The sequence below is a fragment of the Jaculus jaculus genome, chromosome 5, assembly GCF_020740685.1.
Source record: "Jaculus jaculus isolate mJacJac1 chromosome 5, mJacJac1.mat.Y.cur, whole genome shotgun sequence".
Lineage (NCBI taxonomy): Eukaryota > Metazoa > Chordata > Mammalia > Rodentia > Dipodidae > Jaculus > Jaculus jaculus.
This window is the reverse complement of record NC_059106.1, coordinates 157,532,407-157,546,882: the sequence shown is the minus strand read 5'-3', so window position 1 is coordinate 157,546,882 and position 14,476 is coordinate 157,532,407. Positions and strand designations below refer to the sequence as shown.

Below are 14,476 nucleotides of genomic sequence, written 5' to 3'. Positions count from 1 at the left end.
TTCCTCAGTGACAGGCATGTCATCATCTGTTGATTCCTTAAATGTTTCAAAAACATTTTGGGGCTGGAGAGATGGCTTAGCAGTTAATGCACTTGCCTGCAAAGCCGAAGGACCCAGGTTCAACTCCCCAGGGCCCAGGTAAGACAGATACACAAGGTGGCACATGTGACATGTGTCTGGAGTACATTTGCAGTGGATAGAGGCACTGAAGTGCCCACTCTCTCTCTCTCTCTCTCTCTCTCTCTTTCTATCTGCCTCTTTCTTTCTCTCAAATAAATAAAAAACAAAATATTAATAAAAAACATTTTGTTGCTATTATAATTGCATTTTGCTATTGTAAATGCTATTCCATTTGTATAAAGTTCAATACCAGGAAAAACTAACCTGTGCAGTTAGTAATTGGGACAATGGTCATCCTTGGTGAGGATTAGCACCTGAAGGTGGCTTTTTCTTTTTTCTTTTTCTCTTTTTTTTGAGCTGGACATACTACAGAGGTGAGTTCAGTTTGGGAAAATTTACTTAGAATGTACGTACTGTATTTGGATGTTAAAAATGTTACACCAGTTTTCTGCTTTTAAAATTTTATTTATTTGTTTGCATGTGTGTGTGAGGCGTGGGTGCAACTGGGCCCCTTGCACAAACATGCTGTACATGGGTGCTAAGGAATTGAACCCAGCCACTGAGCCATCTCCCCAGCCCCTAGTTTTCTAATTAAATGCTGTTCATTATATATGCAATGATTGTACCAATTTTATTGATCTAGCACTTTCTCTAGCCCACGCCTCAAACTTCAAGCCCTTGAGGGGAGGGCTTTTTGTTTCTTATGTCCTGTATCGCTAACACCAAGAATGTATGGACACGTAGTAGACAATAATATTTACTTATGTTCAATGAATACTTGCCAAACTAAATAAAGAAAAGACACCACATAAGCTGTTTTGAGCTCTGGAGATTGCTCAGTGCTTAAAGGTGCTTGCTCCACAAGGCTGTTGACTGAGGCTCAGATCTTCAGCACCCATGTGAAGATGGACACAATGTGGTGCACACACCTGTAACCCAATGTGTCTACAGCAATGAGAGGAGTCAGGAGACTCCCGAAGCTGCAAACCAGCCACTCTGGCCTTCCCCACAGCAAACAAGAGAGGGCTTGTCTCAAACAAGGTAGGAGAGGACAGCACTCCCTGCTTGTCCTCTGATTTTCACGTGTGTGCTGTGGCATTCACATGCCCATACATACATCATAAACACACACATACAAAGCACACGTGAATATTTAAACAATTATTAGCATGCTCAAGACCCTGAATTTGATCCCAGCATCACACACACACACACACACAAAGAAAACCTAAACATAAACATCTATTCTTGATTAAACCAGCATACACAAACATACCAGGTCTAGAGTGTCCTGATTTTTTCCGTTAAAACTGCTGTTTTATATATATATAATACATACATATATATGTATATATACATACATACATACATATATATATATATATATATATATATATAGTTTTTTTTTGTTTTTTGTTTTTTCGAGGTAGGGTCTCACTCTAGTCCAGGCTGACCTGGAATTCACTATGTAGTCTCAGGGTGGCCTTGAACTCATGGCGATCCTCCTACCTCTACCTCCCGAGTGCTGGGGTTAAAGGTGTGCGCCACCATGCCCGGCTTATTTTATATATTTTATCAGCAGTTTTAACAGACAAACAGTAGATAGACACAAAGCCAAAGGACCTGGGTTTGATTCCCCAGGACCCATGTAAGCTAGATACACAAGGTGGTACATGCACCTGGAGTTTGTCTGCAGTAGCTGGAGGCCCTGGTGCACCCATTCTCTCTCTGTCTCTCTCTCTCTCTCTCTCAAATAAATGAGTAAAAATTAAAAAAATAAGAAATTTCTACATGAAATGCAGAAGTAATCTACAAAGTACAATGACATCGGGAAAATGATAAAAGGCAGGTAAGAGCAGTTGAGTCAAGGCTTGACGTTTTAGGAAGATGTGAGAGCCATGCTCAGACTGTAAACACACAGGCAGAAACACAGAAGAAACCAAGACATGAAAATGGCTGTTTTCATCACTAACAAAAGGTGAGCAAACTGTGATCAGCGCTACATGCAACAGTGCACAGTAGTCCACATGATTAATCAGTCTGTGGCACACTGGAGATACACAGATTGCCATTAGCATTATAAGTGAGCTCTATGCCATTTGATAAGACAAATCTATTGTGTAGATATGTTCCACTGAAGTAATCCAAAGTAATCTATATAAAAATCCCCATTGCACTATCCATAATAAAGAGAGAAAGGCAAAATGAAATCCACCTTCCAAATGTCTGACAGCTGGGAAATGATTAAAAATGATACCTTGATCATAATGGAACTCTATTTAACTATTAGAAGTAAAAGGTAGGCAGTCTATAAACAGGAACTACAGAATGCACTGCTATACTTAAGCCTGGCAAGTATACATCTACATGGATGAAGAAAAAACAAACAAAAAACACCACTGTGATGAAACTCATTGATGTTTTTGCAAAATGAGATTCTCTTCTGTAAAAATGTTTAAGCACACAATAAAAATTCTTCAGTTAAAATTAAAAATGTAGAAATGAAAACCACATACCAAGACTTTGGGGAGATTGTGTTTTAAGCATATATAACCAATCCGTTTCAATGCGAGCATGATTACGAAGATCACTGCTATCAAAAATCCAGGAATTATTCCTATTATGGTTGAGTCTGATGATCCTGTTAATGAAAAGATAAGTGGCTTTATTTCAAATGAAAGTCCAAAAAATGGTGGCGGATGGGGGAAAAAAATGAACACTTGTCTGGTGTCAGAAGTTGGTATTGAGGAAGCAAAAGTTTGAAAAGGTTATATTGCTAAGTACAAAAGAATAAAGAGTAACTCAAGTGTGTATATTTAAAATATTTTTTATTTTTATTTATTTGCAAACAGACAGAGAAAGAGAAAAAAAAGAGAGGAAGACAGAAAGAGAGAGACGGAGGGGGGGAAGGAGGGAGGGAGGGAAGGCCAGGGTCTCCAGCAATTGCAAATGAACTCCAGATGCAAATGTCACTTTGTACATCCAGCTTTATGTGGGTATTGGGGAACTGAACTCTGGTCATTAGGCTTTGCAAGTAAGTGCCTTAAGGGTTGATCCATCTCTCCAGCCCAGGTGTGTATATTTTAAACAATTGAGTATATTTAGAATTTCAAAGTGGAAAAAAAATCAGTTTATGTTCTAGAACTGCAATATTTTGGTCACCAGCTATGGATGTTAATTAAATGAGAAAAAGTAAACAGAACCAGCAGCCCAGTGTCTTCACCATGGGGCCATGTCACAAATACCCACAGGCACCTGTCCTGTGTGACACACAAGGGGAAGAGGTGGAGGAAGGGAAAACAGCCTATCTGACAAACCATCTGGGCCATTCTGAGGCTGAACTTTGGACACAGCAGGAATTCTGAAAGTGGCTTTGTTCTGTAAGAGGAGTTGAGGACGTCCCTTCAGCCTCTTATTAAAATTCCTTTTGTGAAATTTCAACTTTGAGCCAAAAAATATTCTCCCCTGCCCCACCATAAGTACATCTGGACTGCAAAGAAATGGTTAGTTACATATAAAATTCTCTTAAATTTCTAAAAATATCTTCATTAGCAGTAACTCTATCCAAAGTCTCAGGAAAAGCTGGGTGTGGCGGCGCACGCCTTTAATCCCAGCACTCGGGAGGCAGAGGTAGGAGGATCGCCGTGAGTTCAAGGTCACCCTGAGACTACATAGTGAATTCCAGGTCAGCCTGAGCCAGAGTGAGACCCTACCTCGAAAAACCAAAAAAAAAAAAAAAAAAAAAACAAAGTCTCAGGAAAAACAGACCTAGAAGAGAAAAATGGGAACAGTAGTGGATTACATACTTTCAAGTTTGTTAAAAAGCTAAGAAATGGGACTAGAGAGATGGCTTAATGGTTAAGGCACTTGCCTGTGAAGCTGAAGGACCCAGGTTCAATTCCCTAGCACCCATGCAAGCCAGATGCACAAAGTGGTGCATGCATCTGGAGTTCGTTTGCAGTGGCTAGAAGCCCTGGCATGCCCATTCTCTCTCTGTATCTACCTCTCTCTCTCTCTCTCTCTCTCTCTCACACACACACACACACACACACACAAATAAGTAAATAAAATATTTTTTAAAACGTAGGAATGAACAAACACAAACGCAGTCAAGACCCTGGCATTGGTGGGTACCACAGGATCCAAGAGCCTAGTTTCACATCCATTCAGAGTGAATGAATGACAGTTCTTAAACCAGGTCTAGCCACACGAGGACACCTTTCAGACACTGAGATAATCAAGGCCACATCCAACTTTCCAGAGAATAGAGACAAAAGCCCCTTCCCTCTACGTGCAATCTACTTAGAAGAAACACCCCACAAAACAACGTATGCAAATTACAATCAACAAGGTCACACTGGGGAACTGTAAACAGTTTCACAGGTCTTTAAATCCAAACAAAAACCTAAGACATTTTTGTTTGGTTTTAGCTTACTGTTAATTTAACAAACATGAATTTCCTTGGGGGGGGTCATGTGATACATACATAATATTTAATATGATACTTAATCCTGTTTGAAAGAGTGGAGTCGCAACAAAATTCCAACTCAGAAAGTAGATTAAAGGGATTAAACGCGTGTGCCACCACATCTGGAGTTAGTTGGTTTCTTTTTGTTTGTTTGCTTTTTTTAATAAAAGCAGGCAGGTCAACCATCTTGGGACTAGATTTTATCTTCAGTTGGTCTTAGATGAACATCATCTTTCTCTTGATTCATTGTTGAGAGTTTTGAAACATGGGCGCTCACAAGCAGACGGTTGAGCTGAGCAGCAAGGACAGTCGTTTCTGATCATGATCACTATTATCTTTAATGGACAAGAACAAGAACTCTGTGAGAATACTGATGATGATTAATGTTAGTTTCTTGGCATTCATCTCCTGCTTCTCCCTCTGGAGTCCCGCCATGCCAGCTCACGAGTAACTGGGCTCTACCATCTTGTGGTCTACAGATGTCCATGTCAGATCCTAAGTCAGAGCTCCTTAGGGACTACTGGGGTCCCCATCTCTCTTAATGGCTTTTAAGCTCTTATATCATCTAGGGTCCTCCAACCTCTCTGATATAAACTGTTATTTTCTTCTTTGCTCAGTTACCTCTGGTATGCCTCACCAAGCCAGTCCTATCTCAGGGCCTTGGCATTACTGGATCTGCCACATGGTACTTTCTCCCCTGGTACATCTGCGAGACTAGCCCGCTCTCCTTTGTTCCTTCCCCATTATCTCTGTGACAAAAAGCCCACAAAGTTAGTCCCGGAACTTAGAATATCTTACAATTCTGGAGGTCAGAAATCCAAAATGAGTTTCACTGGGATAAAGATCAAGGTGTTGGCAGGATGACAACTCTTCCAGAAATTCAGGGAAGATCCATTTCTCTGCTCTTTGTTGCTTCCCTTCCTTCAGCCTCAGAGCCAATTATCTCCCAGTCTCTCAGGCTCTGGTCTCTGTGGGCCATTACTTCTCCTCATCCAGAATCTCCGTCTCCTTTGCTTTATAAAGGACATTTGTGCTCACAGGAGGGCCTAGTGGAAGATCTAGGTTGACCTCCCTATCTTTATCTTGAAGGTACAACCATCAAGTCTCTTCTGTCACCAAAAGTAGCGTGGTCACACACCCAGGATTAAGATGTGCTAACTTTGAGTACCATGATTCTGCCCATCATAACTCCTTTTGGGTCCTTTCTTGGGAAGAACCATCTATGATGGACTGCATGCCCTGCCCACATCCACAGGGCTGCTGTGCGTGGCTGACTGGTACATCTGAGCTACTCCTTCTCTAAGGACTTGCCCCTGGCAGAGCTGCCCTGCCTGGAGGTTATGCCACCCAGTGCTAATAACTGCCACACTGACTGAAGGTCAGACACCTTCCAGAGAAGACTTTAGGGCCACAGGCTCCAGTGAGGCTCAGCTGAGGCTACTCACTTGCTTAATCTTTCTTTCCTCACGTATACTTCTTGCCTCCTCTCCCTTCTTCTGCGGCTTTCCGCCCCACCAGTAAGTCACACCTGAGCAAGAATCCCCATTCCAGTAAACTAGAAAATGTGCAAAACACGGCTCTATTTAAAATAGTGAGGAACGTACCCCTCCATCTCATGCCATCTCACTTCCCTTCCCACTTAATTCTTCTCCATAGATCTTACTGTTACTTTGAATATTGTATTTTAAGTATTATTTATTTATTTGAGAGAGAGGCAGGCAGACAGAGGGAGAGGGAGAGAGAGAGAGAGAGGAAAGGAGGGAGGGAGAGAATGGGCGCATCATGGTCTCTAGCCACTGCGAACGAACTTTAGACGCATGCACGGCTTTGTGCATCTGGCTTACGTGGGTACTGAAGAATTGAACTTGTGTCCTTAGGCTTGACAGGCAAGTGCCTTACCTGCTAAGCCATCTCTTCAGCCTGCGTATTGTATTTTATATTTTATTTTATTGATTTGCGAGAGGGAAAGAGGGAGAGATAGATAGAGAATGGGTGTGCCAAGGCTTCTAGCTACTGCAAATGAACTCCAGATGTATGTGCCACCTTGTGCTAACAGTGGCGGATACTTCTTCTTTGAAAATCGTTCTGTGCATCTTTGGTGTTGAGAAACAGGAGACACGAAATCACACCCTGTCACTGAGCACCAGTAGCATTGCTGCTATCTGGTGAAGCTCACTGACTTCACAAGGAACTGTGCCACTTTTGTTCCTCTGGCACAGAATGCCTGGCAGATGCAATCTGTGGAGGAAGGGTTTCCCTGGGCTCACTGTTCCAGATGATCGCGGTGGGGAGGCTATGGTGAAGCAGTTCAGCTCAAGGTGGCAGAAGTGTGTCTTGGAAGCATCTCCGCATCACATTGGATGAGGAAGCAGAAAACATGGGGCACAGCAGGAATCAGGGACCAGGGGTAGCCTTCAAAGGCCCATCCCCAGTGACCTACTTCTACCAGTTAAGCCCACCTGCCCGAGTTTCCAGAAAGATCCACCGCAGCACTGCCAGTTGGAGGCTAACTGCTCAGAATGAGCCTGCGGAGGACAATTCAGATTCAAGCCATGTCCGTGTAAATCCAACCTCAATTTTATTATGACTGAAAATGTTTAAGACAGTTCCTCCAGGGTTGAGAAAAAAGGAAAAGAAAAGAAAAGAAAAGAAAAAAGAAAAGAAAAGAAAAGAAAGAAAGACTTCTTTGAGGGAGAAACAGCTCTAGAGATCTAGTGACTTTCTGGGAGATTACTTATCAGGGAAGGCTCCTTAAACTCAATTTCTCTCTCTCTCTCAATCTCTGTTACTCCCTCCTTCCCTCTCTTTCTCCTTTCCCCCTTCTTTCCATAGCTCGTGCTGGACTTGAAATTGATGATGTAGCCCACTCTGGCCTCTTAACTCACAATCCTTTTGCCTTGGTCCCCCAAAAGGGCTGAGCACATAGGCAAGCAAACACCACCAAGCTTAACGCTCAACTTTCCTTGCCGCGCATTGGCGCAGACAGAGAAGGTTCAGGAACAGTGTTGAGTGTTTCTGACTTTACCACAAAGGAAGGGCTTTCTGCTTCATTAGTAAACTCACAGGCTGTTTTCATCTACAAGGAGAGCCAATGCTCCCTCGAGCTCCCACCACATGCCCTGCCAGGCCCCTGCACACCGCGACTTCAAGTAACTGCTGCTTCTAGCAAAAGACACAAACAATGGCCAACCAAAGCGCACACAGCGCTGAATTTCATCCCAGCCCCCTGAAATAAAAGGCATTTCCATTTCCAAATGACAGACACCTGATTGTCAAGAACACAACCACAAGATCTTACAGACAGGCCAGCAGGAAATATGTCCGTAACGTGTCTTTATTGAAAGAAGTACATTTAGCGCACCGTGAATTTCAGATTCTTTTCCTTTCAATAGGCATTGCATCAAAGTAAAAGCATGACGTTTTAAAAGCCAGCCGTACCTGACTCCTGCTCAGGATGAAGAAGTGTGCATTTTAAGGGAGGCTCTATTGATTTTCCCACATTACCACCATCAAAAGAAACAGATATACAGTGGTTTGTGTTTGGAATTAAATTGTCAATGACATAGGTGAAATTTCCATGGAGGCCTCTTGGAATTTTAGTTCTATGCTGTGAAAAGAAGCAGAAAAAAAAAAAATCAGTAACACTGATGAGAGGTAGGCCCTAAGGATCCCCTCTTTAAATTTATTTATTTTTTTTTTGAGGCAGGGTCTTTCACCTAGTCTAGGCTAACCTGGAACTCACTCCCAGGCTGACCTCAAAATCACAGTGAGCCTTCTACTTCTGCCTCCCAAGTGCTGTGATTAAAGGTGTGTGTCACCCTCACCGAGCTCCTCTCTTCAAATCTTAAACACAGTGAAAAGTATTGCAGGCTTTGGCAAGCAAAAGCGTTTATAAGTCACTTGGGCCAAGCAATTTATCAAAAGACTATAAGCAATTACACATATGTACCCACATTACAAAAGTCTATCAACTCCATTTTACAAGCGAGAAGAAAGAGTTCCAAAGACGAGTCAAGGTCTCCAGGATGCCATCTTCTTTTACGTGTGTGTGTGCGTGTGTGCATACATACTGAATCCAGAGGACAACTTCCAGTGTTGTTCCTCAGAAACATCATCCACCTTTTCTGGAGACAGGGTTTCTCACTGGCCTGGAACTTGCTAGTTGGGCTAAACTAGCTGACTGGCAAGTCCCAGCTATCCACCTGTTTGCCTCCCTAGCACCGAGATTACAGGCACGCCTTTAATCACAGCACCTGGAAGGCAGACGTAGGAGGATCACTGTGAGTTTGAGGCCACCCTGAGACTACATAGTGAATTCCAGGTCAGCCTGGGCTACAGTGAGACTCCACCTTGAAAACCATTAAGAAAAAAAAAAAAGTGTTTGGGAGGAGAGAGAGAGAGAGGGAGATGGAAGAATGTGGGCACACCAGGGCCTCTTGCAGCTGCAAATAAACTCCAGATGCTTGCACCACTCTGTGCATCTGGCTTTACATGGGTACTGGGGAACTGAACCTGGGCCAGCAGGCTTTGCAAGCAAACACCTTTAAAACCGGAGCCATGTTGCCAGCCTGTGCCTATCATTTTTACGTGGTTCCGAGGATCTAATTCAGATCCTCGTGCTTGAGAGGCAAGCGGCTTACTGACTGAGCTCTCTCCCCAGCCCCCCGATGTCACCTCTACAACCATCCTTTCTCATTGACAATATGTATCTAGTTGACAATTCAGAAAAAAGGCTTTCATGTCTACTAGCCTCTTTGACTTTTGAAACCATGTAGCATTATTTCTCTTCTCTAGTAGAGGAAGCTGAAGGTACAAGCCACCAAGTAATTTCTCTAAGGCTACAGAATTCGTCTGAAGCAGAGGCTAGACTGCTAGTTATACTCTGCCCAACTCTCCTTCCATTGGAGTTCTGTTCCATTTCAGGGATAAGAAGATCAGATGGCTGGGCGTGGTGATGCATGCCTTTTGTCCCAGCACTCGGGAGGCAGAGGTAGGAGGATCACCGTGAGTTCAAGGCCACCCTGAGAACACACAGTGAATTCCAAGTCAGCCTGGGCTACAGTGAGACCCTGCCTCGAAAACAACAACAACAAAAAGATCAGATGAAGCTTCTTCCTGACTAACAACTTTAAAACCATTCTCCTTTTACAGTGTCCCAAATACATCCTCAGTAACAACTTTCTAGATTAGGATATCGGGCAGTCCAAATATAGCCTTTCATTACCAGTTTAGTTTGGGGAGGGGGCGTCACTTAAAAGAACCAACACACGACCCAACAGACTAAAGGCTCAGGAAGCTGGGCGTGGTGGCACATGCCTTTAATCCAAACATTTGGGAGGCAGAGGCAGGAGGAATTACTGAGTTTGAGACCAGCCTGGGACTAGAGAGTGAGTTCTAGGTTAGCATGGGCTAGAGTGAGTCCCTACCTTGAAACTCCCGAAATAAATAAATAAATAAATAGAACCTCCTGTGTGAAAGTAACAGACGAAGAAGGAAGGAGGACAGGTGAGGACAGAGCATGGCAGGAAGTCCTTTACCTCATGGCTGAATGGCAGTATGACAATTGAAGGCACAATGTTTGGGATCCCCAGGGTCTTGTGCAAGCCAGTAATGCTAACGTCCTGTTTCATGAAGCAAAGACTGCATCAAGCCCCTCCCCCCACTATATGGATATCGCTTGAGTGTGTCCCCAGAAAGTTCTTGTAGTTTCAAGGAAACACATGGATGACAGAAAGAGGAAGACCCCTGACCACCCTCCTGTAGGCAGGCGCACAGGCACATCCACCAATCACACATACAAGCAAAAAGAAAAAAAAAAAAAGAAGAAAGAAAGAAGTAAAGAAAGAAAAAGAAAAGAAAAAAAAAAAAAGAATGCCATCACTAGATATGACCCTTTAGCCTTGGACCTCCAGAACCTTGAACCAAAGTACATGTCCTTTATAAAGTATATGACCTCAGGTATTTCATTTTAGTAATGATTCTACAATATGCTAGTATGAGGTGATTAGCATTCTTATAGTGCTACCTGGCCTCTCAACATTACCTCTAGTCTATGTAACACACTAGCCAGGCTTCCAGTGGCTTCCACCAAGACCCAAACATGTCTGGCCTTATTCCCTCTCTGCTCGCTCCCCTTCCTGCCTTTCTGCGCTCCAGACACCTCTCCCTCTCTGCTGTTTCTTGAACCCGCCATGTGCACTCGGACGTCATGGCTCTCTGCGTGGAATGCCCGTGCCCTTACGCCAGGTACGCAAGGGTTTTCAAACGGGAAGGTATTGGATTCTACAAACAAAAGGCTGTTTCAGTGTGGGTGGCCACTGGTAAGTGTAGCTTCCCATTTCCACACGCTCCAGCACTCTGAAGGTTGCAGACAACAAGGAGTTGAAGAGCCAAGCCTGTATGACACCAGGGTCACCTTCACGTTACTGACGTTCAGTTATGTCTATCTAAATCAACATTATTTCTGCAACGAGTGGGCTAAAGAGACTTCTTTCCTAAGTTCAAGCCACAGCAAAACCCAGACTTCTTAGCTGTTCGACACCTCCCTCTTTTCATTCCCTCCTTCCTTTTCCCCTTCCTCCTTATCTCTTTTCTTTCCTCCCCTACTTTTTCTTCTTCCCCTCCTTTTCCTTCCTTCTATCCATCTCTCCTTTTCCTTCCTTCTTTCCTCTTTTTTCTCCCTCTCCTTCCTTCCCTCTCATCCTTTTCCTGTTTCCCTTTCTTTCTTCTTCCCTCTTTTGTTTCTTCCCTCATTTCCTTCCCTCCCTTCCTCTCCCTCCTTTCTCTTATTTCTTTTCCTTGTTTCATCCCTCCCTTTCCCCTCTCTCCTTCTTCTCTCCCTCTCTCCTCCTTTCCTTCTCTCTTTCCCACCCTCCTTCCTTTTCCCTTTCTTCCTCAATATTGGGGATGCAACCCAGGAACTTGAACATGCAAGTGCTCTATTACCAAGCTATGTCCTTAACCCTACATGCCTCTCTCTTTTAAGATAGTATCTCATGTAGCCCATGTCTGGCTCTATGTATTTCTTCTTGAAAAGAGTCAAGTATATCCACTGCCAATTCATAACTGTTTTCATCCAAGCACTAGAGAACACTTACCACATTAATAATTCCCTCTGACAGCTGTTTGATGACAAGTGATACAGAATACTGCATTTCTTTCCCATATAGCTTGGGGGTGACTGGTGGAAATCCCACTGTCACATTGATGTGGTCTGTCGAGCCAATGATGCCAAATTCTGGTGGCTCAAGATGAACTGTTCAGCAAACATAGTGAGAAACAAACCCCAATGTCAGTCCATGACACATGATAATGTCTTCCATGTCAGACATAGTCTCATTTCTCTTAAAGAAAAACAACTTCCTTTTTAGTCTGCTTGGAATTCCAGTCATATACGCTCAATAAAAACTGAGATTAAAAACAATTAAATGATTCATTTAACATTTCTATGGCACATTGAAGATAGATTTTGGGTTGAAAGAAATTTTCCAATTTTCAGATTGGATCCTAAATATAAAATATAAAATGACTTATTTTCATGTTACAATAGTAATAATAATAATAGTAATAATAATAATACACAATCATTGTAGAAAAATAGGCAATTTTCCCTGAATATAATTAACTTTCCTATACACTATACATAAGTACATATTCACAAATACTAAATACAGCATATACATGTATAGGTATATATACACACACACACATATTTACATGTGTGCACACACATATACACACAAACTATTTTTTGCGGGGGTTAGGGTCTCATTCTAGCTCAGGCTGACCTGGAATTCACTGTATAGTCTCAGGGTGGCCTTGAACTCATGGCGATCCTCCTATCTTGGCCTCCCAAATGCTGGGATTAAAGGTGTACACTACCCTGTCTGGCCACAAACTGAAATTAAATCCTTCTAAACCACAGTTTTCTGCATGGCATATAATTTTACTTGACTACATTTTTTTTTTCTTTGAGGTAGGGTCTCACTCTGGCCCAGGCTGACCTGGAATTAACTATGTAGTCTCAGAGTGGCGTTGAAATCACGGCGGTCCTCCTACCTCTGCCTCCCAAGTGCTGGGATTGACGGCTCGACTTGACTACATTTTTTTGGAACGGTCTTGTTATATAGCCTCGATTTGCAATCTCCCTGCCTTTGCCTCTTGAGTGCTAAGATTATAGGCATGTGCCACCATGACTGGCTTATCTGACTACATTTGATAAAATTATATACTTAACTACATCACAGGCTAGAAAATTATGCCCTTGAACTGGACTGTTGCACAACTGGCTTGTTCAAGGGCTACAAAATTATGTCCCTTGAACTACTGTTACACAACTTGCTTGTTGATTCTAAAAGAAAATATAAAGAATAAAATGGGAAAGAGACCATATGTGGTCTACAAAGTCTAAAGGATTTTTTTCCCTCTGGATCACTTTGGAGTGTTTATAGATCCCTGACTTACTTCACGATTTCTTCATGGTTAATTCAAATCTATTGCATCTCTGACCTACACTTTAACTGAAGCACAGTTTTAAACAAACTAAATTGCTCTATCTAATGTCCCCAAATATTTATGATGTCATTCAATGCTCTCAGAGCTAAATTTTTGCATTGTCACATGTTAGATGCTTTCTAACTCTCTCCCTTACTTTTTAAAAACACTTTAAAAAATATACTTTTATTTATTTATTTGAGAGAGAGGGAGGAAGAGGCAGATAGAGAGAGAATCGCCTCTAGACACTGCAAATGAACACCAAACACAGGCACCGCTTTGTGCATTTGGCTTCACATGGGTCCTGGGGAATCGGACCTGGGCCCTTAGGCTCTGCAGGCAAGAGCCTTAACTGTTGAGCCAACTCTCCAGCCCCAAGTATACTTTTATTTTTTTTTTTTTTGTTTTGAGGTAGGGTCTCACTCTAGCCCAGACTGACCTAGAATTCACTATGCAGTCTCAGGGAGGCCTCGAACTCATGGTGCTCCTCCTACCTCTGCCTCCCAAACGCTGGGATTAAAGATGTGCACCACCAAAATGGCTTCCAAGCATACTTTTCATCTGTGTTTATCTTAAACCTGTCATGGTGGGATCCAGCTATCACGATTACTGTAAAGGATGTTTATATGTGAGCACACCCACACAGTACATTACAGGGCGCTGAAGCTCAATGATTTCCTGGGAAACTGAAAGGGTAATGGAGCTGGAACTGATGCTGTTAAAACAAGTGCCTGGAGAAGCGGCTGTCAAAGGGGTCAGTCCACTCCAGGGCTCCAGTTTTCTGCCTCTGATCTTTAGGATCTAGGTGTCTGTACACCTGAGAGCTCACATGTGAAGCCACTGGCTATATTCTCTGGTGGTAATGGAAACAGTGGCCCAAACAAATGTAGGGCCTCACTAACTGCTTTCTTTTTTTTTTTTTTTTTTTTTAAATTTATTTATTTGAGAGCAACAGACACAGAGAGAAAGACAGATAGAGGGAGAGAGAGAGAATGGGCACACCAGGGCTTCCAGCCTCTGCAAACGAACTCCAGACGCATGCGCCCCCTTGTGCATCTGGCTAACGTGGGACCTGGGGAACCGAGCCTCGAACCGGGGTCCTTAGGCTTCACAGGCAAGCGCTTAACCGCTAAGCCATCTCTCCAGCCCACTAACTGCTTTCTGTCAGGCTGTAAAGCAAACAAAACACAGCAACTCGGGCTGGAGAGATGGCTTAGCGGTTAAGGCGCTTGCCTGCAAAGCCGAAGGACCCAGGTTCGATTCCCCAGGTCCCATGTAAGCCAGATGCACAAGGTGGCGCATGCATCTGGAGTTCATTTGCAGTGGCTGAAGCCTCTGGCATGCTCATTCTCTATCTATCTGCCTCTTTCTCTCAAATAAGTAACATAAAATTAA

General features: G+C 43.0%; 1 protein-coding gene across 2 annotated transcripts in view; it reads right to left on the bottom strand.

Annotated features, from left to right (window-relative positions):
• Ifnar2 (interferon alpha and beta receptor subunit 2) overlaps positions 1 to 14,476 on the bottom strand; it is a 43,082-nt gene that overhangs the window by 4,784 nt on the left and 23,822 nt on the right. For both annotated transcript variants that reach the window (XM_045151092.1, XM_045151091.1), the window contains exons 6-8: positions 11,686 to 11,843; positions 8,027 to 8,195; positions 2,637 to 2,761 (exon numbers count right to left, since the gene is read on the bottom strand). In XM_045151092.1, the coding sequence (XP_045007027.1) occupies positions 2,637 to 2,761; positions 8,027 to 8,195; positions 11,686 to 11,843 (452 nt within the window). The remainder of the gene's footprint in view (positions 1 to 2,636; positions 2,762 to 8,026; positions 8,196 to 11,685; positions 11,844 to 14,476) is intronic.